The sequence below is a fragment of the Triturus cristatus genome, chromosome 3_2, assembly GCF_964204655.1.
Source record: "Triturus cristatus chromosome 3_2, aTriCri1.1, whole genome shotgun sequence".
NCBI classification, from domain to species: domain Eukaryota; kingdom Metazoa; phylum Chordata; class Amphibia; order Caudata; family Salamandridae; genus Triturus; species Triturus cristatus.
Window position 1 is genome coordinate 332347714 of NC_140584.1, and position 26231 is coordinate 332373944.

Consider the following 26231-nt stretch of genomic DNA (forward strand, 5'->3'; position numbering starts at 1 on the left):
CTTCATGTAAATGAATGACCGCATAAAAACGAAAAATGATGCAGCACATTGGTATCACTTAACAAGTCTGAGGGAAGCTGCTTTGCTTTTGCTACTGTGCAGATTATACAGTTCTAACTGAAAAATAAAGCCCTGGTATTAACGTTGTTGTAATCTGCAAAAGACCTATGGAAGAAAATGCAACTTTACATAAAGAATTACCAAAAACTTTAAGTCACCAGTTAGCATGAAATAATTTTCTATTTTGCTCTTCATCGATCACACTGTTTAACTCCTGGTTTAGTAAACAATCTAAAACCCAATTTAACCCCTTCGGTGCTCATGACGGAACGGTTCCGTCATGAGCCACGGTTGAGCTGTGCTCATGACGGAACCGTTCCGTCATGACCACGCCCGCGCAAGATTCCGTCAGCACAGCGGCGGAATTTGCGCAGCATGGAAGGGGTTAAGTTGTGGTAACAGTAAACTGTGTTCCAAAATGAAAGAAGTCCATATATCATGCACATTTCAAAAGAGAGGGCATCCCATCTAATTTATGATTTTTTTATTTTCAAAATAAAAAAATACAGGCCACAAACAATCCATTGCTTGTTACTGGAACGGTAATCTATTTTGAAAAGAAGAAAAAATACATCTATACACAGATCTGGAGGCTCCTAGTAGGCAACACGAAAACGATACTTCAGTACGGGAAGGCAGGACGTCCTCATGAAATATCTCAAATAAAAATCGCATTGAGGCGAGATGTGGTCCATCAGGTACTAGTAGGCTATAGGTATGTAACAAATGAATGCTATGACAATAGCAATTTAATGCTTGTAGATTAAGTCCAACAGTTGAGGATTTTACTGTAGTGTCACCACTCAAGAACGTCTGGCTCAGTTTCATATGACCTATGTATGTCTTAATGCTGTGTAATGCTATGAACGACATGTTTACTCAAAGAAAGTCTTGAAATCCCAACGGTGTGTTTTAAATGGCACTTGTGACACTATATCTATACGCTTGGTGGTGGTTGTGCAGGTGTTGTTCCAGGTGTTGTTTGGCGTGGTACAGTATACATCGCACCTAGAAATTGATCTGCAATTCGGCCAGCTTCTCTTAGTCCACTTAAAAGAGCTCCATGAACTGTTGCAGGGTAATTACGAATTGTGTGTTCTCCAGCGAAGAATAGACGAGGGATTGGCTACAGGAAAGGGAAAAGGAGTACAGATGTAAGCATAAACAGAAAGCTTCTTCCTTCATAATACAGTACTGTTTGACACAATGCATATATGTTATGGAGTGTTTTTAAATTTTGAAAGACAGCATTTTTATTTATTTTATCAAATAAATCCAGTGACTGGGCAAGAGAGTGATGTTTACATGAACTTACAGAGCAAGTTGTACAGTAACCCAGTTGGTGTCATGAGGTGAACTTGTGTGATCATCTAAATGTAAAGATTTCACTTACTTCCCGTTGCCTGAAAGAGAGAGAATACAAGGGAGGATAGTGATTTATATGGCGGCCACTCTACCAGACCATGAAAGGTGTAATCTGAACCACTTATTAAAGCTGGTCCATATTTGTGGGGTGAGGGCTGCATAGTTTAGTGTAAAGGTTTTGGGGATGGAACAAGCTAGTTTAATCGCAAGATAAGGGATGGAGTCCGTCGCCCAATCAAACGGAAGGAAAATGCTACTTACACAGTATGCATCGGTTATTGGCATGTAGAGCTGTAGAATCTCATGCTTTTGCATAGATCGCCATCTAGTGTTGGGTCCGGATGTTTGCACTTTGTTTTTCTTCAAAGAAGTCTTCCTAACCACGAGGTAGGTGACTCCTTTCGGTGATAGTGCGCATGGTCATCGACTCCATCTTCAGATTGTTTTCCCACAGAGGGTGAGTGAACAGAGTAGTAGTAAAGAATAGAGATGGCCATGTGTATGTTTGAATTATAATAAGAGAACTACAGCAGTTACAGGAGGCGGGTGGGCGCATGAGATTCTACAGCTCTACATGCCAAGAACAGATGCATACTGTGTAAGTAGCATTTTCCGTTCAAAGCATGTGAGCTGTAGATCAAATGCCAATGCATAGACTATACAGCAGTCTCCCCCAAGTGGTGGCTATGCTGTAACTGATGGAGTTGTCTGAAATAGTGTTTTAAGTACTGCTTGGCCCATATTAGCTTGTTGTCTGGATAACACATTCACGCAATAGTGTTTGGTGAATTTGTGTGATGTGGACCATGTTGCAGACTTGCAGATGTCAGTGATAGGGATGTTCCCTAAGAAGGCCATAGTAGCTCCTAGTTTACGAGTGGAATGTGGTCTAGGAGGTACCGTTAGAGTCCCTTTGGCTTTTGGGCAGCAAATCGGAATACATTTAACAATCCACTTAGCCATACCGGATTTGGATATAGGATTGCCCTTCTGAGGTGGTGCAAAAGCAACAAAAAGTTGCTTGGTCTTACGAAAAGATTTCGTTCTTTCAGTGTAATACAAGAGTGCTCTTCTAACATCTAAGATATGTAGAGCTCTTTCTGCAACAGAGTAAGATTGAGGGAAGAAAACAGCTAATTCAACCGACTGATTAATGTGAAATGCAGATACTACCTTAGGTAGGAACTTGGGGTTAGTATAAAGAACCACTTTATCTTTGTGTAGCTGGAAGAAAGGTTCTTCTATGGTTAGTGCCTGAAGTTCACCCACTCTTCTTAATGAAGTGATTGCAATGAGGAAAGCTGTTTTCCAATTAAGGAACTATAGGTCACATTTGTGCATGTGTTCAAATGGTGGGCCCATGAGTCTTGTGAGGACTATGTTAAGATTCCACACTGGGGCAGGTGGAAGTCTTGGTGGTATACTCTTTTCAGTCCTTCCATAAATGCTTTGATTACAGGCACACTAAATAGCGATAAATGTTGCCTATTTTGAAGATAGGCTGCAACTGCAGCGAGATGCAGTCTGATGGATGTATAGGCAAATGATGACTGTTGTAAATGTCAGAGGTAGCAGATAATGTTTTGTATGGAAGCATCCAGAGGGATGATATTGCAATAGATTAAAAAAAAAAAAAACGCTTCCATTTGGCTCTTGTGGTAGGCTTTCTAGCCACCTTAATAATGTTCATACAGTCTGGTGGAAGGTTCAGATAAACAAACTCAATGACTTCAGGAGCCAGATCGCGAGGTTCAGTTGTTTGGAATCTGGGTGTTTGATTTCTCCATGGCTCTGTGTGAGGAGACTAAGAGTTAAATGCAATTTTTGATGCGGTACCAGCCAGAGTTGTGAACCAGGGTTGACGTGACCATGTTGGAGCTACCAGTATTAGAGTGAGGGATGTTTGTCTGAGTTTTCGAACCACTGATGGAATGAGTGGAAGAGGCAGAAAAGCGTAAGCAAATATCGCTGACCAGTTCATCTATAGAGGATTGCCTTTGGACAACGGGTATGGATATCTGGAGGTGAAGCTTGGGCATTTTGCGTTTTGGGGTGTTGCGAACAGATCTATGGGAGGGACTCCCCAAGTTTGGAAGTATGGGTGGAGAACTTGAGGGTGAAGTTCCCATTTGTGTATTTGATAACTGTCTGCTGAGGAGGTCCGCAGTCTGGTTGTTGACTCCTGGGAGGTGTTCTGCTAGGAGATAGATATTGTGGTTAATAGCCCACTTCCAGATGTCTTGGGCTAAGTGGGACAGTTAGAGAGAGGTTATCCCCCCCTGTTTATGTATGTAATACATAGCTGTCATGTTGATGGTTCGAACCAAGACAGCTTTGCCAGACAGGTGATCTTGAAAGACTTTGAGAGCTAGAAAGATCACCATCAGCTCTAAATGATTGATGTGGAGCAACTTTTGTTGGTGGCTCCACAGGCCTTGCACTGTGTGTTTTTGAAGATGAGCTCCACTTCCAGTTAGGGACGCATCCGCTATTACTACTCTCTGTGGAACTGGGTTTATGAACGGGCGTCCTTTTGACAAATTGTTTGTTCCACCACTGCAGAGAGCGATGAGTACGGCCGCTTACCAACACTTGATCGGTTAATAGACAGTGTGACTAGCTCCACTGACTGGCTAAGCATTCTTGAAGTGGACGCATGTGCAGTCTGGCATGGAGAACGATCATGATGCAAGATTACATCATTCCCAACAGTTGCATAAACACTTGAGCCGTAAGTGATTGAATGGCTTGAAATTTGCGAATTAGCGCCTGAATGTTTCGAATTCTGGCTGCGTTGGGAAACGCTAGAGCCCCTTGAGTATCCAGAGTGGTTCCTAGGTAGTTCTGAATTTTGTTTGCTTGAAGATGTGATTTTAACACATTGACTGTAAAACCTAGTTGGTGAAGTAACTGAATTGTTACGGAAGTATGGTTGCGGTATTGGTACGTGCTGGCTTTGATGAGCCAGTCATCCAGATAGGGGAAGACATGTATGCTTTTTGTCTTCTTAGATGCAAAGCTACCACCGCCAGACACTTTGTGAAGACTCTGGGGGCAGTGGTGACTACAAATGGGAGTACCTTGAATTGGTAGTGTTGACCTGCTACCACGAACCTGAGAGATTTGCGGTGAGCCGGATGGATTGGAATATGAAAGTAGGCGTCTTTTAAGTCTAGAGTAGAAAGAAAATCGCCCTTTTGCAAAAGGGGTAGAACCTAGTGAAGTGTTACCATGTGGAAATGGTCTGACTGTATGTAAAAATTTAGTTCTCTGAGATCCAATATTGGTCTGGGAGAACCGACCTTTTTGGGAATTAGGAAATAAAAGGAGTAGACGCCTGACCCCTGATGTTGTGGTGGTACCGGCTCTATAGCTGGTTTTAGAAGCAGTGATTATACCTCGTTTGAGAAGGTGTAGGTTCACCGGTGAAAGTTTGTGTGACTTTGGGGGAATGTTTGGAGGAGTGCCGATTAACTCCAGGCAGTAACCAGAATGGATAATTTGGAGAACCCACTGGTCTGTTATTGCCTGCCACTTTGGTAGAAATTGTGACAGGCTTCCTCCCACAGGTGTTAAGTAGTCGGGGGAACTATGGGCATGTCAATGTTTTGTTTTGGAGGGGGAGGTACGTGTGTTGGAACCTCTACCACTGGCCTTGCCGTTGTTTCCTCTATAACTACCTTTGAAGTAAGTTTTGGAACCGGAGGGTTGGTAATTGCCCTTATAGTTGGATGTAGTGTCTGAGGAAGTGGTTTTGGACCCTGCTCAATAAAAGGAGTGGTGAAAGTAATCACAGCCTTGTGGAGACTGAAGGGCTCCCAATGATTTAGTCACTTTGGTATCTTTCTTCATTTTTTCAAGTGAAGATTCTACCACCGGCCCACACAGGTGTTCCTTATCGAATGGCGTGTTCAATATTGAGTTCTGAACCTCCGGTTTGAACCGTGATATGCGTAGCCAGGCGTGCCTTATTAAGAGGACACTAGTGTTTGCCGCTCTGGCAGATGTATCGGCCACATCTAGGGAGCACCCAATTTGATTGTTGGAAATTAGTTGTCCCTCACATACCAGGTCTTGCGCTTTAGATTTATGTTCTTGGGGTAAAAATTGTATAAACTGTTCCATTTCATCCCAATGCGCACGGTTATATCTCGCTAGCAGCACTTGTGTGTTAGATATGCGCCAGAGGTTAGTTGCCTGGGAGGCTATTCTTTTCCCTCTAGCGTCAGAAAGCTTTGACTCTTTATCTGGGGGTGGTGCGTCTCCAGTAGTCTGGGAGTTAGCCCTTTTGCGTGCATAAGAAACCACTAATGAGTCTAAGGGTAATTGTCCTCTTATGCAGACTGAATCAGATGGTGCAGGTTTGTATTTTTTATCCACACTGGGGAGGTAAGGATACGTGCCCTGACAGGATCCTTAAATATATTGTCTACATTTCTGGTCATTTCTTTAAGCATGGGCAACATATGTGTGGATTTTTGTGTGCTGTTTAATGTTTCAAAGAGGAAATCCTCTTCGAGGGCGTCTCTATGTAGCTGGACCCCATGGTAATTGGCAGCCCTGCCTAGCAATTCAATATATCCTTTGCTGTCATCTGGTGGAGAGGGCCTGGTAGGATATAGGTCAGGGTCACTGTCTGTGGGTGAGTCAGTGTTAGAGTCATCCCACTCATCTGTGGGTCCTGGCTGATTATCATCATTAGTATCATCCCCGTCCCCATCACCCTGACCGTCAGGAATATATGTTGGTGAGTGCTCAGGTGAGGCTGGCACAGAGACTGAGGTAAAGGAGGAAGAGGAGGAGGGGAAGGGTTTGTCCCAACATTCTCTTCTTTAATGGAATGTGGTATTCCTCTTCGGTAGTAGCCCATCTTTTTAAAGTTACTTTGGTAGTAATGTGGCCAGTTTTTGGATGTATGACCAAAGTTTTCTGCTTTGGGTCCGGTTTTTCGAGCGGATCACCGAAACTATGCTTCTTAGGTGACTTTGGTGTATCAGTCTGTTTCGGTGCCAACTGTTTTGGGGCGTTACAACAAACAAATGATGGACGGAATGCTGACAATGCAGGCATTCTCCCCCAGTCAAGAGATCTGGGTTAAATCCATCTTTCTTTTGCCCACTACACCACCCCAGTTTAGACATGGCCATATGCAAATCAGTCTTGACCCTGTGCCTCATGGGAACAGTCCAGCCCGAACTGCCAAGCCATGTCTTCCCTGGACCGGAATCAAGCATCCTAGGACCGGTTTCTGGCTATCAGCCCTCATTAGCCAGGATAGCTTGACTCCAGTGGCGTAGTGAGCACGGGTCCCACGTCTGGGAATACCCATCCCACTTAGGGCGAAAAGCGTTACAACAAACAAATGATGGACGGAATGCTGACAATGCAGGCAAAACGATGGATTTAGGCCCAGATCTCTGTACTGGGGTGAATGTATGACATTGTTCTGCATTCTGTCCATCAATTGTTGTTTTTGCATTTGTCACCCTGAGTGGGAAGGGTATGCCCAGACGTGGGTCCCTTGCTCTCCATGCCACTGGAATCAAGCTATCCTGGCTGAAGAGGGGTGAAACCCCGAAACCGGTCCTAGGATGCTTGTTTCCAGTCCAGGGAGGACCTGGCTTGGCAGTTCGGGCTGGACTGTTCCCATGAGGCACAGGGTCAAGACTGATTTGCATATGGCTGGGTTCAAACTGGAACGGCATGGTGAGCAAAAAAACAATGGATTTAGGCCCAGATCTCTGTACTGGGGTGAATGTATGACATTGTTCTGCATTCTGTCCATCAATTGTTGTTTTTGCATTTGTCACCCTGAGTGGGAAGGGTATGCCCAGACGTGGGTCCCTTGCTCTCCATGCCACTGGAATCAAGCTATCCTGGCTGAAGAGGGGTGAAACCCCGAAACCGGTCCTAGGATGCTTGTTTCCAGTCCAGGGAGGACCTGGCTTGGCAGTTCGGGCTGGACTGTTCCCATGAGGCACAGGGTCAAGACTGATTTGCATATGGCTGGGTTCAAACTGGAACGGCATGGTGAGCAAAAAAACGATGGATTTAGGCCCAGATCTCTGTACTGGGGTGAATGTATGACATTGTTCTGCATTCTGTCCATCAATTGTTGTTTTTGCAACTGTTTTGGGGCGGCTGTTTTCGGAACTGATATGATTTTCGGTGCCGAGTGGTGATGATCGGAGCGGGACTTGGTCTTCCATCCGGAAGGCTTTGGCTCAGCGCCCGATTTGGAATGGAGATTTTCGGAGCCGGAAGGCTTTATGGTAGGCTTCGGTGCCGAGCCTGGAGGCAGGGCGTCGGAAGTGTGGTCTCTGTGCCGACCGGGGCACGAGGGCGTGGGTTGGTCAGGAGCCTTCTTTTTTGGTTGAGTTGGGGCGAGGTAGGGCCTATACTTACAGTATGTTGTCCCTGCAGGATGTCTTCATCCTGGTAGGAGCAATTGTCGGAGAGGGAGATCTGTTCTTGCTCTTCCTCGGCTCCGATAGGGTTGTCGGCCTATTCATCCGATTCAGGTCCGAAGAGGGCCGGAATGGAACATGTGTGCTGGCTCTGCATGTCGCCTCATTTGGCCGGACAGTCGCAAAGAGTCTTTTTGGAGCGGAAAACATCCTGACCTAACACTACACGGCGATCTATGTATAAGCATGTGATCTACAGCTCACATGCCTCTAACACTGAGAGTGCAATCGCTTTTCATGTTGTGGGTAGCTGATAAATTGAGTATCTGTTTTTTTTTTTTTAAATATTGCCTTTAAAACTGGAGATGTTCCCAAAGAGATGTCAAAGGATTTGTAAAGAGCAGAATCACGTCATCGGCATAAAGGCTAATAAGAAGCTGGTTCCCTCCGAATCGAATCACAGAGATATCTGGATGGGACCGAAGACATTGGGCTTGGGTTTCCATATATAGGACAATAAGGAGGGGGGAGAGGGAACATCATAGATGCATACCTCGGCGGACGGGAAAGGTTGAGATGAATCCAGTTAACACGGACTGTAGCCCTGGGTGTGCTCTGTATGCTACAAACCCAGCTTCAGAACCGATCGCCAAAACTGAAGAGCTCCAGAATCCTCAAGAGAAAGGGCCAATGTCGCTACCAGAGCATTTTAAAAAGAACTGGACCGTCTTGCGTTTCATAAGATTGAGGCCTCTAACATTGAGGCATGTTATTTTAACCTCTAAGAAATGTAATCAGGAGGGTGAAGTAGATCTGTGAGCAGGGCCTCCAAGAATCACATGGACAAACTTCAAGCCCGATGAAGGGGGTCTGACATGGGCAGAGAAATTGTGACCGGGCCATAATGCTTTAATGCTTGAAGGAATAAGAACCCCCAGTTAACATGGTCTAAAAGAAACTTCATAAAAATCAGAGACATCAAAAACGGAACAAATTGAAATAGTTAATCTTGGATGGTAGGCTACATTACGGGCAAAACCTGGGGTTGAAGAGGCGAAGAGCCCGATTTGCACGATGGAAGCCCGCTCCCTACCAACACAGGCCACCTGTAATTGAAAGATGGGTCGAGGCAGCAGAGTGTAGCCTGTGGGCAAACATTATACACTTTCCTTAAGTGAGTGCCCCGCTTGCGCCCAAAGCCAATTTGTCCAGCACTGCTTAGCACTCTTGTGCGCAGTCCTCCGGGCCAGGACAGGGGTGCTTGGTCTTCATCACATTCTGCCAAGATGATGATCAGGGCAGACACCCACGGGAGATGTAGTGCCAGACCATGAGGTGGTGTCCTCAGGTAGGCCTAGGGCACGACGGGCGTCCCCCAAAGTCTTGAGTTGGTGGAACTGACCGACGAAAGACCAATCTGAAGGGGTGTCCCTAGCCACAAGACACTTGTTTGGAGTGTAGGAAGTTTGTTATTGGTTTGAACTCTCTGCTGCACTGGAGGGTGAGGAGGGAGACATCTTAAAAGAAACCGATCGCCTGGCCCCGGAAGTAGACTGGCTGTTTAGATCTGGCTGTTTTCAATATAGCCTTCTTTATTTGGAAGCTGCGCACACAAGCCAAAATGTCTGGCGGCCTAGTTGTGGGACCCCCGGGACGTCTGACCTGGTGAACCCTATCGAGCCGAAGCTCAGCATTTTCATCCCAATACAGAACAGAGCAGAAGAGAGCTTGAGTATACCCTCGAATGTTAGAGCACCCCCCCCCCCAGTCTGATCATATTACAGCAGGGTCTATTTTTGAGGTCCTCCGTCTGGGCTTAGACTTCTTCCTGCTGTTCATTGAGGCAGATAATTTCTTGGCGCAGCATTTCCACTTCTCCTCTCGGTGATTCATTGTGGTCTAGAGAAGATGCATGGTCCTCTATGGAGGACAAGTCTTGTCTCAAGTCCTGCATTTCCTAGGGATATCTCTGTGTTGAGGGTCTGAATTTCTGACCTCAGCGAGACAGAAAAAAAAAAAAAAAAAAAAAAAAAAAGGAGTCAGTAGTCCTCTCGGATTCAGAATGAGTGTGGGATTGAGAGCAGTATGGCTAGTCCTTAGCAGAGACTGGTGTAGATTGGGTGAGCATCTCTCACACGATGGATCGCGATTGGTCTTGAACATCGCCATTGAGGAGGTGGGGGCAAGGAGAATGTGTCTATGTTGTGTGTTTCTGTATTTCCGGGGTGGCCCAACGCAGGACCTCAGTGTTGAACATTGCAAGCACTCACCCCCAGTCAACTGATCTGGGTTTAATCCATCATCATTCTTTAGCTCACTCCGCCATCCCACGTTGGTCCTGTGCTCTCCATGCCACTGGAATGAAGCCAACCTGGCTGAAGAGGGATGAAACCCTGAAACCGGTCCTAGTATGCTTGTTTCCAGTCCAGGGAGGGCCTGGCTTGGCAGTTCAGGCTGGACAGTTCCCATGAGGCACAGGGTCAAGACTGATTTGCATATGCCTGGGTTCAAACTGGAACGGCATGGTGAGCAAAAAAACGATGGATTTAGGCCCAGATCTCTGTACTGGGGTGAATGTATGACATTGTTCTACATTCTGTCCATCAACTGTTGTTTTTGCATGTGTTCCTCTCCGAAGGCTGGGTCCACTCTGCCGTGGGCCTACTGCTCCCTCCAGCCAGCCGGCCAGGGACCCCCAGGGGGCCAGGGTGCAGGGTGGGGGGGAAAGGAGGGGGTGTGGGGGCGGAGACCTAAGTGGTGTGGTGCTTAGGTCGACGTGGGCTGTCGCACAGGTTCCACCCATGAAGGGAGAGATGCCAGGACGATACAGGGTCAACTCTTGCAACCAAAATCTTAAGGTGGACAGGGAAGAGACAGGGTTCCCACCAAGAAAGCGGAGATCTCCAACAGATTCCCTGGGGAGAGTGCGTGGTTGAAGGCAAAGGGAGTGCTGAAGTAGACCACAAGTCCCTCAAAGACCGCGCTAGCAGAAAGAGCGATGGTTCCCTACTAGACTCCTCGTTGTCGGAGTCAGACTCAATGCAGTCCAGAGTGGCTGACCTAGGCTGCAGCACAGTGAGCCTCTCTCCAAGCTCCGTGGCTCAGCGATGTCTGCATGTGTCGAGGCAGCTGACTCAGGCAATCCACTCGATTGTATGGGGGGGGGGGTCCATCAGAACATCAAGGGCCCTGTCACACCTCTGCAGGCCCCGCTGATGCCCCCAGTGAACTCGTCCCTCAATGATGGTGTCTCAGAGGAGATCAGATTCTGGTCAGGGCTGCCTTGTGGGTCACGTTAGCAGCGGTCGAGCTGTCATGTGGGGCTGGAAGACACCAGACAACCCTTCGCCCAGTAGTCTGTGTCAGGCAAGGGTGTTCTTTGGAGAGGGGGCTGTGTAGTGCAGGAGGCTTCAGAGTCGATGTTATGTTGCAGATGATCGAGTCAGGTCAAAGCGCAGTTCTGTGCATTAGAGCTTAGGTGGACGCCACCTTGACTCCTACGCCATCTGGAAGCCCAGTCACAGCCAAGAGCGCAGCCCATCGCAGTATCCTGAGCCTCGGGTAAATGGCGCCAGTAACAGGGTGTCCCTCGAGGCTGGAATGTAGGTTTTTGTTGGCCAGGAGCCCCTCTAGATGCGGTTGGCGACCCGGTGGCAGAGAGGCGAGAGGCACATCTTACTCCGCTGCCATCTTGACCCTCTCCCTTTAATGAATGAATCAGACAGGGTCATGCGATGTGTCTCAAAACTGTGCCCTGCTATTCAGAGGCGTGCCACATGATAGTATGTGAGCCCGTCTGCGCAGTCTATGGCTGAGTTCTCTAGGCAGCAACAAAATGAACAAGTTACTTACCTTTGGTAATATATTATCTGATAGAGACAATATCTAGCTGCAATTCCTTACCTTTGAATTTCCTGTGTCAGAATGGATTTGGAAACTTTTGCTTGAGCACTACCCTTGAGTGCCATCGGGTGGCTCTGTCCAGCTCTGCGTGATGTCACCTGCCTCTTTTGTGAAGTTGTGGTCACCTATATAGACGCCACCCAGGCGTGTGGTGTCTGTTCCTTTTCACTTTTTCCACATTAGAAGCACTGAGCCATTAAGTGAACTGACTATTGTCAAAACTAGGGGCCTGTGAAAGGGAACAACCCTAGCCCTATAAATGAGTCCGCAGAGAGGGGAGGCATGGGTGGGTCTGTAAGAAATCTGCAGCTAGACATCGTCTGTCTACCAGATAATGAGTTATCAAAGGGAAGTAACTTGTTCATCTGACAGACTTCTAGCTCCAGATTCCTTACCTTTAAATAGATACCAAGCTATACTTCTTGGCGGTGAGCTGAGGACAGATTTACTAGATTAAAAATTCCTGCATGACGGAACAGGCGAAATGCCTGACTCTATGGACCCGACTGTGTAGGCAATAGTGTTTTGCAAACGTGAGCACTGAAGTCCATGTAGCAGCCTGGCAGATGCCCAGGACTGGCACTCCATGAGCCAACACCGTAGTCGCTGGTTTCCCCCTGGTGGAATGGGCTCGAAAGCCCTCAGGAGGCTGCTTCTTAGCCAGGGCGTAGCAGATTATAAGGCAGATAATGACCCAGCGCGAAAAGGTTCGTTTCTGCACAGCTCAACCTATTTCTTTTTAGCTCCCACGTAATCCACAAAGAGTTGGTTGTCTACCTGGAACTCTTGCGTGTAGCCAAGGTAGAAAAGCGCTCTTTTTGGGTCTAGATGGTGGAGACGCTCCTCTCCTTTAGAGGGATTTGGAGCAGCAAAAAAGGTGGGCAATGTAGGAGGCTGGCTTAGTATATGGTGCACACCTATTGGTGATGCACCCTGTACTGAATCCAGGTAACCCTTAGTGATAGTGTAAGTGGTCCCTGATAACCAAAGAACTCAAGGGATAGCTGTGAAGAGCAGCTAAGGCTTATTGAGGAGGGTGTAAAGCGCATAACTTTACCACACAGTCAGTGAAAATTACACAAGAAAGAACCACACCAGTATTACAAAAATACTGTTGTATTTATTACACACCAACACTAAAACTAATTTGGTACATCTCATATCTCCTACCCGGAGATATCAATACACAAAAAATGTTTCTTCAAAACAGGTAGGCAAGCACATAAAAACATATGGGACCCTATAAAGGGGGAGGGGACAAACCATATACTAAGTGGAATGCGAAAGTGGTATGTACCAGCCAAGGATCTGTAGGCCAAGGGAAGTACTAAAGGTAAGTAACTAGGAGTCCCTAGGTGTCCAAGTGCAGAGGTGATACTCTGGGTCAGTGTCCATAGGATAACATTGGGAAGTCGCGGTTAGGATTTTCAGGATTCAGGACTCTTCCCAGAGAACCCCGAGGAAACCCTTTGAAACCAGGGAGGCTGGAGAGCTCCCCCACCCATGGATACCCATAGAAGCAGGATACCTACACCAGAGAGCCCAGGTGCATTGGTGTGAAGTGATGTTGGAACTGCCTGTTGAAGTCAATGGGTATATTCGGATGTCCAGCAGTAAGGTGACCCATGGACCAGGACAGTGGAACCCAGGCATGGATTCCAGACGAGGAGATCTTGAAGAGAGAGGAGACAGAGTCCAAGCCACCCTGAGTCATCCAGGAGCACAATGCCCACCCTTCTGAGGGCTCTGCAGGTACTTCATGGTAGCATGGAGGTCTTGGGAGTTGCAGCTGTGAAGACAAGACAATGATGTAGGATCACAGGAGCTGTCCACGTTCTGTCCCACGACAGTTGACGAAGTGGAGGAGGGTCAGTGGACAGCAGGAGCACCAACAAGCCTTGGCAAATGCAGCAGACGCGTTGAAGGAAGAGTTGCAGAAAGGAGGACAGCAAGGCTCAGGTAACTCCCACTACATACAAGTTAGGGCTGGCCCCCAACCATAAATCCGAGGAGTTGTGGCCCACCAGAGATACTCCGCAGCTTCAAAGGAATGATGATGGATTTCCTCGGGAAAGAGGCCTAGCTGTCAAGTGATGTTATACTGGGGTTTAGATGCAAGAAACCTTTCCAAGAGAAGGGCACGGGCCTCCAACTGAGTAATGTGGGAGGAGCGAGCAAGCTTCTGCGCCCTAATACGCCCCCTGATAAAGCCCCGTATAGTCGCCTTACTGGTGGCCCTTATTGTGCCCACCTTCACCTCCGATTCCACGTTACTGCGGATGAAAGCCTGAAGTTCAGCTCTAAGGACTTGAACAAAGATTTCAGCCTGAAGATACCAGGCATTAAGATGCCACACGGGGCACAAGCCAGGTTTGGAAGGTCCAAACTGAAGAAGTGCAGTATAGCTTATAGGTCTATATAGACATTTGCTAAGTTAGCATGAGCTTCACTGCCATGAGACTGCTTTTGCGCACGACTCTGCATGCATATATTTCGCAAACCTTTGTTTGTGCCCTTTTCACATGAGAACTGTTTACCTTGCACGTTCTCTGCTGTGCTCTGAGGTTTAGTCTGCACACGATGTTCAAGGTCGAGCAACAATGCCCCTTGTTATTCCGTTCTGGTAAGTCCCTCACACCTAGACATAATATACTACACACAGCTGCACTATTTGAAATTGTGTGCTTTAATATTGCAAACAAAACAGGTTTTGACACACTTGGAGACACCTTTCCGTAGAGAAGAGCTGTGCTTGTCCTGCGATGTGAACATTGCATCTAGGCCTTGAGGTATGGGGGGTCTGCTGACAAAGCCCAGAGGTCTTCTTTTTATAATAAACTATCTCTTGTCACGGGGAGGGTGGTTAGGTCGTTACGCCCTTTTCCACTGTTTTTTTATAAAATGATATTCCGGTTTGTATTCTATGGTATTGTAACAATGCTGACTATATTGTGTTTATGCATTTTGCTGCTAGTATTGGCCCGTGTACTTCACCATAGAGCGGGTTCGTTGAAATAAACATTTGAAACTATACCGCATCTCCGATTACTCGCATTGTGGACAAGTATGAGTGAGTGAGTGAGTGAAAGAGTGTCTGGCTCCCGCGATGCCCATGCTAGAGTGACGTGTTCTGGGTTGTCTAATCATAAGTAGCTTCGCTGTAGACTGAGAACGAATGAGACCCTATAGTTAGTCGGTTAGGGATTTTGGGTACTAATGTGATAGGTTGGTTATTCACTGAGGTCCTGTTTTCCTATGCATAGTTCTGTATATGTGCAGAATCGCCGCAACATAGCGCCGCCAACGTTTGGTCTGGTTCTTATCTGCGAGATGCTTGGGTAGTGCTTGTGCTTGTCCACAATACCCTCATTTCTGCCTCCGGAGGCAGCTGCGAGTGTGTAACCTCCTATATTGACGTTATATATAGGTTCTTTCAAGCTTGAAGTTTAAAAAAAGGTTTCTCTCCATCTACTTAGCCCTTGTTGTGCTGCCAACTTTTAAGCTGTTATAAATTCTGTTAGTGATTTTCTTTCTTTTCTTTTTTTTTTTAACTCTTTATTGGCATTTTATTGTTATGCAGGGTACATACAGATTAACAGTTTAATGAGAAACACTTCAATACAGATCCTCAAACTGTACATTTCGGAGAGATTATGACAGTAGGAACATACATCCGACCACTTTAAAAGTCTTTTTTACTTGAGTTGATATGTTGTTGAGCTCCATCCGATTTTAAGTCACAATCTGTATGCTGTTTTGTCTCTGTAGTGCTGACCTATTGTATTGGTGCTATAAAGCACCTTGAGTTGTGCCTAAAGACTGTAATGAACATAACTCAACAATTAGGGTAACTCAAACTGGGATTCACTGCATGGAAATTAGCTCTCTGTAATGAGGGCTGAGAGGTCAAGAAGCTGGTGTCAGTTTGAATGCAGGTAGCGCAGGGAGTGGGGCGCGGGCGCCTGTGTGTGCTGTGTAAGTTACCTGACGCGTGCAAGTTATAATCTATCCACGATTAGGGGTCACTGCTAAGGGGTGGCATGCTGTGCGCTCTCTCGGGGTACCCCTGTTGCCGATGGAGGGGTGGCCTGCGCATGAGGGTCTTCTGCTGCATGGTGTTTGTATGCATGGAATAATGTCGCCCATTGCATGGCGATGTGATTACACATTCCTCGCAGCTCTTCCGATCGAAGCAGCTCCTCCTCTGCGGCCCGCCACTTGCTTAACGCACCCCTCCAGGCCTCAAGTGGCATACATTCTGTTTGTGATGGGGCAAAATATTGCTATTCACAATCGCACTCTGCTCAGGGATTACTTGAGTAATTATGGTGTCCCTAATGCTGGTGTGGATCAGATTTTTGTAGTGGAAGTGGATCCTGCATATCCGTTCAAGGTCTTTTATTCTTGGGTCACCTTTCCGGCGGTAGACAGGTAGACAATCTGTTTCATGAGTACGCAGCCGCAGCTATTCAGATTGCGTATCAACCCTATCGGACCCTTGAGGTTCCGCTCACAGCTTGGCAACACCGAACTTGGTTTAATGGCACCCTTCCTCACTCATTCACGCCGGTCCGTTTAGGCCCTTTATCAATAGAAGGGGCCACATGGCCGGCGTTGGCTGGCTATGCACTTCACCCGCATGGGTTAACCGCAGCGACGCTGGCCGAGCTACGCGTGTTACATACTTCTCTGATATAAGTACACAGAGCGGTCATTCAGTTCATGTCGCTTGCTTTCCAGGTGGCTCCACCCGGACTTGTTGCGCAGCCTGCGGGGCCTGGTGGGGAGACTATCAGTCCGGTTATGGTTAATTCGGTGATAGGCAAGCGTCCAACAAATAAGAATGAATTGCCTTAATGGCTTGCCAAGAAATTTGGTCAGCTTGAGGCTGTTTTTCCTAATACCTCTCATGTAGAAAAACACCGGATTCTGACTACTAGTTTGCCTAAAGACTTGATTCCCAAATTAGCTGATTGTAACACCTGGGGCAAGGTGTTTGCAGCAGTGTATTCGAAGTGTTTCGGCGCTCCCTCTAGGACTGTCCTCCCCTCCGTGATTAAGCGTGTTCAAGATGAGCATGGGGCTGAAGCGGCTGTGGAACTGGGGATGTGTCTGGCGGGAGTGTTCAAAGTGGTGACTGATATGATCCTTGCCAATGTCAAGGGCGATGCAGTAAGCTTTCAAGTGGCTAACGGCAGCAGTGCCTGATGCGGACAAACCACGTGAATTACCAAAAATTATTGCAAAGGCTTATAAGACCATTGGCCACAATAGTTTGGGTGTTAAGCCTTCTACTCAAACGCAAACTCGGTCTCAAACACAACCGAGAGTTCCATCTGACACGGATGGACGCCCAGTCTTTCCTTAAAAGAACTGGAAAAACAAAAAGAAGGGGGGGCAACAACTGCAACAGAAGCAAGGGTCGCGTGCTGGTTCACCGACACATGAGGCTTCTGAGCGTACTTATGACTTGCGCGACTGCGCGAAAATTAAGACTCCTGATAAATTTCAGGTCCCTGATCAGCGTTCTCCTCGTTCACAGGAATCATCTGGCTCACAAGTCGGTGGTGGAGAACGCCAGGATCGTGGCACGAGTCAACCTGTTCCACGAGGATGTGATCTGCCTCGTCAGTTTGACGGCAAAGGGAAACAGGAGGAACAACCATGCTTCCGTGCCCCCTTTCAAAAGAAAAAGTTGCAGCTTTGACAGTGAGATATGCCTCGGAAGGGTGAGAACCCGGCTGCTGGACTGGACTTGGGCAGTGACCCTTCTCGACAGCTCAGTGGAGGTTAACATAGTGCAGGAGGCACTGCGTCCAAGTCTGGAGGAGACAGCAACTGAAACTTTCATTACTGTGGAGACAGCTGACACCCAGGTTGCCCCTCTGGATCGGCTGTATAATATGGTCTTTCTTATAGAAGGTGACAGTGAGCGGGTGGTCATAGGGATTTTTTTTTTTTTTTTTTTTTAGAGAATCTGACCACTTCCTATGACATTTTATTAGTGGAGGCAGATTGGCCCCCACTTTTTGTTCTGGCTGCAGCACGTGGGGAGGACGTGATACTTCCTGGTTTTTCGCGTTACGTCCCCAAGGAGCCTGCTGAGGCTTTTGAGGCCGAGTGGGCTTTGGCCCTGGCGCCGGCCCCGTACCGTAATCAAGGTGGCTGGGATAAAGATTCGCCACCACATGAAATTCCATTGCGATCTATGCCTCAGCCACAACCCCAATATCCCATACGGCGGGAAGCTAAAGGTCCCGTTGCTGATATTCTCACTCAGAGTATCAAGGAGTGATTGAAACATGTGTCACCAATGAATAATCCGCTTTTTACTGTATCCTAACCCGATGGGTCTTACCGCATAGTTGTTGATTACCGGCATTTGATCTCTCATTGTCGGACCTTTGCGGTACAAAATACCCATAGCTCTGCTCTAGTAGACAGTATAGTTCGTAAAAAATATAAAACAACACTTGATATTTTCATAACCTGTCCCCTGAATGCAGTCAATGGACCGAATTCACGGCTTGTGGAAAACAAAAAAAAAATATCGGCGTGTGCCATTGGGGTATAAGAATAGCCTCGGGGTTTTCGCCGCTGGTATTGTCTCTGTGTTGGACAGGATAGACCTGGATGGTTACTCGTACATGGATGATATTTATCTCACAGTCAAATTATGGCCGCATCTGTGCCGTGTTGACCGCATAATTCTAGAATTCGCGGACTACAGCTACAAATTTAACTTTGCTAAATCAAACATCGCTTGTTATGCTCTTTTTGGGGTACGAGCTCAATAATGAAGGTCGGGGCTAGGCTCCCCACTTTCTGGAGGAATGCGCGCGTTTGCAGTCTCCAACGACCCTGAAGGATTTTTCAATTTCAGGCGTTCTTATATTCCCGAATATGCCCAGCGTATCAAGCCGTTTTATGCCTTGATACAACTTACATTTTCAAAAGCCAGCTAGTTACTGGAACATTCTGCTATTTTGCTTTCTTTGCAATCTGATTTGCTTGAATCTAAGTACTTGTTGACGCGTGATAACCACACTGACCTGGTGATAAGAATCGTGCCAGGTGCAGTGGGTTTCACCTACTTGACGTACAATGAAGGAACGCACACTGGCACAGGGAAAACGCATTGTGGTGGTTACACCTTACCCTGCTTTAGAGTCAGTGACAAAGGCAAGTGTGCCAAAATCAAAAGCTTTGCATCCCCGGATGTCACTATTCTCTTTGACCCCTCTATTCAGACACAGGAGTTCTTGCAGTATGAACACGTTCATCCGCCTCCCCTGTCTTTGCTTCCTTTGGAGGAGTACGCATGTATGATTTACACCGATGATTCGGCGCAACCGGCCACGGATTCTAAACATGCTTATTCAGCAGCTTGTGCCATTGTAGCAGGTACTATGGTGAATGGTGAGTTCAAATCTTCCATTGTGCATACTCAGGCACTGGGAGACTGTACCACTCAATTAGCCGAGCGCTTTGGTTCTTGCTCTCGAGTTTGCTGATCCAAAAGTTTTGACTCTAATTGTCTGCGACTATTTCTACTGTGTTCAGTCCTTCAATGACAACGTATTCTTTTGGTCTCAAAATGATTATTGAGATTCTAAAGGCAGCACAATTAAGCATAAAACGCTTTGGGCACGAGTGGCAGATCTTAAACAACGTCTGGCGCTCACACATGTTATACATACTCCTGGCCACCAGCGTGTGGGAGCACACGCTCTTGGGAATTGTTTGGCTGATAAAGCAGCCAAATCTGCAGTAGCCACATGTTCTGTAGCAGCCATTTCTAGATCCATGACTAAGATTGATAACATTTTGGCAGCAACAGCTGCTACTAAGGAGGGCCTCAATTACCTGCAAGGTTTCCCTTCTAAATATTCTGATCAGTTAACTCCTGGACAAGTTCCTTATGCTAGAATACTGGACGTTGAAGAGCGGCTGATTCCCAACGCGGACCGCAGACACACTTTAATCAAAACCGCACACGAAGGCATGGCTGCGGCCCATGCAGGCGTGTCTGCGACTGTTTCTATCTTGCAGCAACGTTATTGGTGGCATGGTTTATATAAACAGACCTGCAATTATGTACTTTCTTGTGACATCTGTCAACAAATCAAGCCTTCTGCGGTAACACGTCCACCACAAACACCGCTTTGCATTGCTAGTCTCCCTTTTGCTTGTGTGTATCTTGATCACTGCGGTCCCTTTTCTTCAGATACTGCATATAAATATATTTTAGTTGCAGTGGATTTGTGCACTAGATTCCTTTGGGTATGGCCACAACGCAGTGCTGACACTCGAAATGTCATCAGGGATTTGCTTGTCTTTGTAGGGATTTTTGCCTGTGGCACCCTTCATTCAGACCAAGGTCCAGCGTTCGCCTCTAAGGCGTACAAGGATGCGATGAGGTCTATGGGGGTGCTGGTGCAGTTTTCGTCTCCATACAGGCCTGAGGGCACTTCAATTGTGGAGCGAATGAATCGTGACTTAGAGCAATCCTTGACAGCTAGAGTCTTAGGTGCTGGCAGGAACTGGTTAGCCCATTTGTATGGCATCCAACATACACTTAATAATCTCCCTAGAAGACCTCTGGGTGGGCAGACCCCATACGTGACGCTCTTTGGTATCAAAAGGTTTTGTGCCAGACCTTGCTGGTCTAGACGTTGTGGCGGCTGCCACGACTTTTGACGTAGATAATCATTCTATGTTACAGAACCTACAAGATACCTGTGCCAGCCTTGCTACTGAACATTCGTCCTCAGCAGCTAAAGCAGCGCTCCTGAATCCGGGGGTCGGCTGGCTTCCTACAGTTAGAGATCTGGCCCGAGAAAAAGTGGAGAACAAAAAGGAATTTGGTCCCTCTTGTCGTGCACCGGTTACAGTGGTTGGCCTAAAAGGTACTCGAACAGTCATTTTACCTCCTCTTCCAGTTCGCAAAGACAACAGATAGATCATATTGGACAATGTCAAGCTACAACATCTGGCCGATCCTGAATAGTGTGACCCCTGCTGCTTCGTATTTCACAATTTTCAGAACTCGTGAAAGTGGAACGTCATCCAACATGCTACACGACACGGTCATCGAGATGGACCCTGTTGTTGACCGTTCTTCTGTTCTCCCAGCTTCCTCCTGCAACGTGGAGGCTGTATACACATATCCCACAAGTGGGTCTTTGCATGAATTGCCGGACTGTCCTTTGCACCATGGAACTTTTTCTTTTGACTTATCCTCCACCTCCTCAGGGGACCCGACAAAATTGTCAAATTTTTTGTCCTGGTTTAAACTGACTTATTTGGTTCCTCCCTGGACATACATCTGGTTGATACTGATTATGATTTTTCTTTTTATGTCAATTGGATTTGGAACTGTTTTCTTACTTATCAATGGTCACTACTTGCCTAAATGCTCTGCTGTGAACTCTGTTGATTGTATTTTGGCACCCCATTCATCTTCCAACATCATGAAGCGTGACCAGACTTTTGTTAACATTTCAGCATTCCCAATTTCGGATGGTATCATTTGGGATAAAGTGGATTTCCAAGTTCATGGTCCGACTGAGCTCATTAATGTACCATATATCTTTCGCGTTTCAATGGGTGATGTGGTGACACAAGAAATCCGTTCTGATGATTGGGATGTGCATGCAATACAAGCCTTGTTTTCAGATTTAAAATATTATGCTGCCTTTGATGCTGACGATTTGTAAATGAATTCTGCCAATTATGCCGACCTGTTCGGTTATCAATAATATGGGCATCATTTCATTCACAAGACAAGAACATTGCGTCCAGTTGTAAATTACACTCAGTGGGAACATTGCCCAACACCGTTAAAAGGCAGCTCAAAAACACTTAAGAAAAAGTTTACAGATTTCAATAAATTAAAACCTGAGTCGTATTATTTCAAATGAAGTAGCCCTTCCGCTCAGAAAGTCATGTTAACCCATAGTAAATTATTATATTCCAATACTTTGACATAATCTGTCTGTAAAGGGTTATGACCATTGGAAGGACACCATTGATCTAAAGTCAATTTGGGGTTCTAAGGACTGGCAAGTGCGAGGCACTGAAGCTTTACATCGTGCCTGCCTCATCCCAAAACAAATTATATTTTTAAATACTACGGAATACCAAAAAACATGCTTTGGTTTGGCTACTGCTAAGAAAATTAATGCCCCAGCCCTTCCATCCTTAGCTGAATATAATGATTGGCGCTCGTTCACACATTTTACCATTGAAACATTACAAATGTTATTTCAAAATAATTCATTTAATAACTCTACAATGGACCCCCTAGGTTGGTTAGTTTGGCAAACTAGTTCAAATGCCTGCCAACTCCGTTTTCATACATCTAGTTTAGGTTTTACGCAAGACAGACACGACCCTAGATTTTCTGATTCACATACTATCACAACCTATTCAGTAGGTAAATTACGTCAACAGTGGTTGCAGCACTCTACAGTTTAATCTGTTAAACAAACTTGTCGTTGTTGTCCAACAATATTGATTTAGCCGATTTTGTCTTATGCCCTAGAGCTACTAGAACAAAACGAAGGATATACACTGCATACAATGAAATTTGGAAACTTTCACAGATTGAAGCAGCATCTCGTTTGCGGGAATTAGACCAGGCAAATTTAGGAAAGGTTTTGGCTGTTGTCGACAACAGTATTAATACACTGTCTTCACCCATATATACATTAGATAATATTGTTTCCTCTGTTATTGACATTGTACAAGAAAATATCTGTTATATCATGGTCAGAATCAATCGCATCCTGTAATGTAATTTGCATGGACTTTGCAGACTCTGAAAATGGGAAAAGTACTGTGGGATTATTTGAATGCAACTGCTTTGTTTTCTGCGTTTAATTTAACAGACAAACAGCAATTCATGTCCATGAAAGATGCAACCTACACTCTTCTGCACACTGAGAAAAATTGACCCTTTGCCCTTTTCTGTAGCAGAATCGGACTCTGCTGTTTGGCTAATTCATGGGGTTATATCTTTACCGTTCTCTCTGTTTCAATTTAGCTCCTGTATGAAACATTACCATTGTAGGCTGCTTTGAACCTCTTGGAAACGCTTTTCTACATGAACGGTGGTTCTTGCCTTTCACTTATCGATGTTTGAGGGAAGATACCGAGGTTTATCTTACCGGAGAGGATTGTGATTCCACAGTAGGACATTCCTTAATATGCAAAAACATACAATTGCATGGAGCATGTAATCTGTCAGCTCCGAATCTCGCATGTGTTTTGAAAGATAAACCAGTGCCCGCCATCATTCCCACCTTCACTCTGCTTACTAACGGTAGCTATCATATTTTAAATAACCAAGAATGCTGCGGCTTGCTTGCTGGCATACCATATATTGTAACGGTTTCACAGCGCGTAGTTTGTTGCAATAATATGCTTTTCCCACCCCCGCGTGGGCCACTTCAGTTTGGCCTTCAATACCTACTTTGTAAGCAGAGTTCAACAAGCTGAGCAGATTAAAATCGCTTTTAACGCAACGAGAAGTTGCACTGACTTCTGCACGAGAAACCTTCACCCTCCAGGTGGCTAGTGAAGCCACTGAAGTTCAAACACTTTTAAATACAAACCTCCCACTACATTTTGGGGATTGATTCATCACATTTTGGGGAGTTGATTCACCGCATTTTCAATGCGTCGACTACTCAAAGCCTTGTATATTTTTTTTTAAGGCTGTGTGTCCTGGCCTCGAGTCTTTTTTTCAGACTATATTTGGTGTAATACCTCCATTTATTCATTCTATTTTTTTTAAAGTGTTTTTGGCGGCGTTCCCCTATTATTAGCATTAGCCTCTGGAATCTTGCTTCTTCTGTGACTGCTACGCAATGGCTGCTCCTCTTCTGGTGCTGCACAGACCAGGCCTGCTGCAATTGCTTCGTGACCGAATGCATCAATGCTTCGGTACACTGCCACTTGCGACACTCAGCATGTCTTATGGATTATCCTTCCGTTTTGCGTATTTCACTTGCGTGCAACCAGTATTTTCATGCCTCTGCTGTCAATTTATGTGGGCATTGGATTTATGCCTTTCCAATACGTCATGTCCGGACCCGGGTTTCGACTAGCTGATGAGCCCCTTAGTTGCTCATGAGCAGGACTGTTCTGGGATTGGTTTAATGGCGCATGCTGCTGCACTTGGAATTTTGGCACAATGGGATATCTGTGGAGCTGCACAGAATCTCCTACATCAGAGTTACATTGAATATCACGCAAGTATTGGAAATTGTGTGCTTTAATATTGCAAACAAAACAGGTTTTGACACACTTGGAGAGACACCTTTCCGAAGAGAAGAGCTGTACTTGTCCTGCGATGTGAACATTGCATCTAGGCCTTGAGTTATGGGGGTCTGCTGACAAAGCCCAGAGGTCTTCTTTTTATAATAAACTATCTCTTGTCGCGGGGAGGGTGGTTAGGTCGTTTAGCCCTTTTCCACACATTTTTAGAACATGATATCCCCGTTTGTATTCTATGGTATTGTAACAATGCTGACTATATTGTGTTTATGTATTATGCTGCTAGTATTGGCCCGTGTAATGCACCATAGAGCGCATTAGTTGAAATACACATTTTAAACTATACTGCGTCTCCGATTACTCGCATTGTGGACAAGTATGAGTGAGTGAGCAAAAGAGTGTCTGGCTCCCGCGATTCCCAAGATAGAGTGATGTGTTCTGGGTTGTCTAATCATTGGTAGCTTCGCTGTAGACGGAGAACGAATGAGACACTATAGCTAGTCGGTTTGGAATTTTGGGTACTAATGTGGTAGGTTGGCACACCCCTAGTCACCGAGGTCCTGTTTTCCTGTGCATCGTTCTGTATATGTGCAGAATCCCCGCAACAGAAGGAGTGGGGAATGATCAGTTATACCGCAAAGTAGTATCTGAATTTGTGAGTGCGCTTGACAGTCAGTGGCAGGCAAGAAGATCAAGTCTATTCATGATTGAATGTAGTTGGCTGCGGAGGTATATGTAAATTGGCCAAGCTTCTCTGGGTTGGGCACTGCACCGAAGTCACCCCTTGCACTGTAAGACCTTGTGGAGATTAGAAAGGTCCCCATGGCAAACATTAATGACTGCAGGTGGGGAATAGACACATATTAAAGTGATCACCTGACCCTCCAAGGCAAGAAAGCGGACCTGCGGGTTGAGTGTTATATGGGGGACAGCAAGAGAAAAGGAACGTCGTGGAGGATAACAACTCCACCGGACCCACAGGTGCATCCCACCTGGAAGACCTGGTCAGACCCTTGTTCAAGGAAAGGGCAACAATCTCCCAGCTGCTAAGTTTCTTGGAACTCATTTCTAAAAAAATATATACAGAATATGCAAGCTGAAATAACTCGCTAATTCCAACCTTCCTAATGAGGTCACGGTAGAAATACCTGAAAAAAATATAAACATTACACAATATCGTAGGAGAATTCCTCAGAAAGCCCAAAACAACAATTAGTCAAAGTGGTTCTCAATTCAACCGAAGTGAGAAGATTTATTCTGTAGTCACAATGATTACCACAGATGTACTTCCTTGCACAAAAAATGGAAAGTTTACATTATCAGCACATCAGAGTGATTAGTGAGCCCCAGTGAAGTGACCATAACCCAACGTGGTGAGTACTAAGTAAAAAGTGCCAAGCGGGAGAACAGGTAATTGGTAAAGTTAAAAGGACGAGTTGTACATATTGGATAAGGTATTAATCAGACTCTCGTTTAGTAGTGTCGACAATGTTTCGACCCGCTCTCGATACGGGGTCTCTTTAGGACAGCGTTTCTGGGGACTAATGAGGGAAAGGAATACAGCGTGGTAGTGAGATGGGCGAAGACCAATTGGCGCGCCGTGTCTTACCGTTGTCAGCTCAAGGCGTCTATTTCTTGAGTGTATCCTGACAGTAAGGAGGAGTACCTAATGGGGATACACATGAGTAAATCAGTATTGGGTGACTTGAGTAACTACACTGTCACCTACATGAGGTGGTAAGTAGAAGTGCTTACCGGATAATATTCTGTCTGTAGAGGGAGCAGGAACAATGAATACGAATTCTGCAATAAGGTTAAAGCATGCGTGAGTGTAAGAATTAAATTACTAGCACCATGCACCGTGAATGTAAGAAGATGCGGGCGAACTCACCACAATTTCAGTAATTCAGGCTTAGTAGCAAGGAAGGCATCGAGGGTTAAGAGTTGAAACCCCTTTAGATACCGGTCGTCCGGATTGATACTAGGACGAACTGTAAAATACAAGTGTTGGGGCATAAGCAGGGTAATTAAATTACGGAGTGCTACCTAAATGCGGGGAGTGAGGAGGCTACTTACTTCAGCGTCACCGAGTCGCGCTTCTCAAAGGAGTAGTGGTATTCAGTACGGGACGCCGACATAGATGGTGATTTAAGAAGTGTGTAAACTGGAAATGGAATGCTGGCACATGCGCAGATAGATCAAAATTAAAAGTTA

At 45.9% G+C, this 26231-nt stretch overlaps 1 protein-coding gene across 2 annotated transcripts in view; it reads right to left on the reverse strand.

Moving 5' to 3' along the window:
* Positions 1-531: 531 nt before the first annotated feature.
* KDM1A (lysine demethylase 1A) overlaps positions 532-26231 on the reverse strand; it is a 718736-nt gene continuing 693036 nt past the window's right edge. For both annotated transcript variants that reach the window (XM_085647807.1, XM_085647806.1), the window contains exon 18: positions 532-1186. In XM_085647807.1, the coding sequence (XP_085503933.1) occupies positions 998-1186 (189 nt within the window). In that variant the 3' untranslated portion in view covers positions 532-997. The remainder of the gene's footprint in view (positions 1187-26231) is intronic.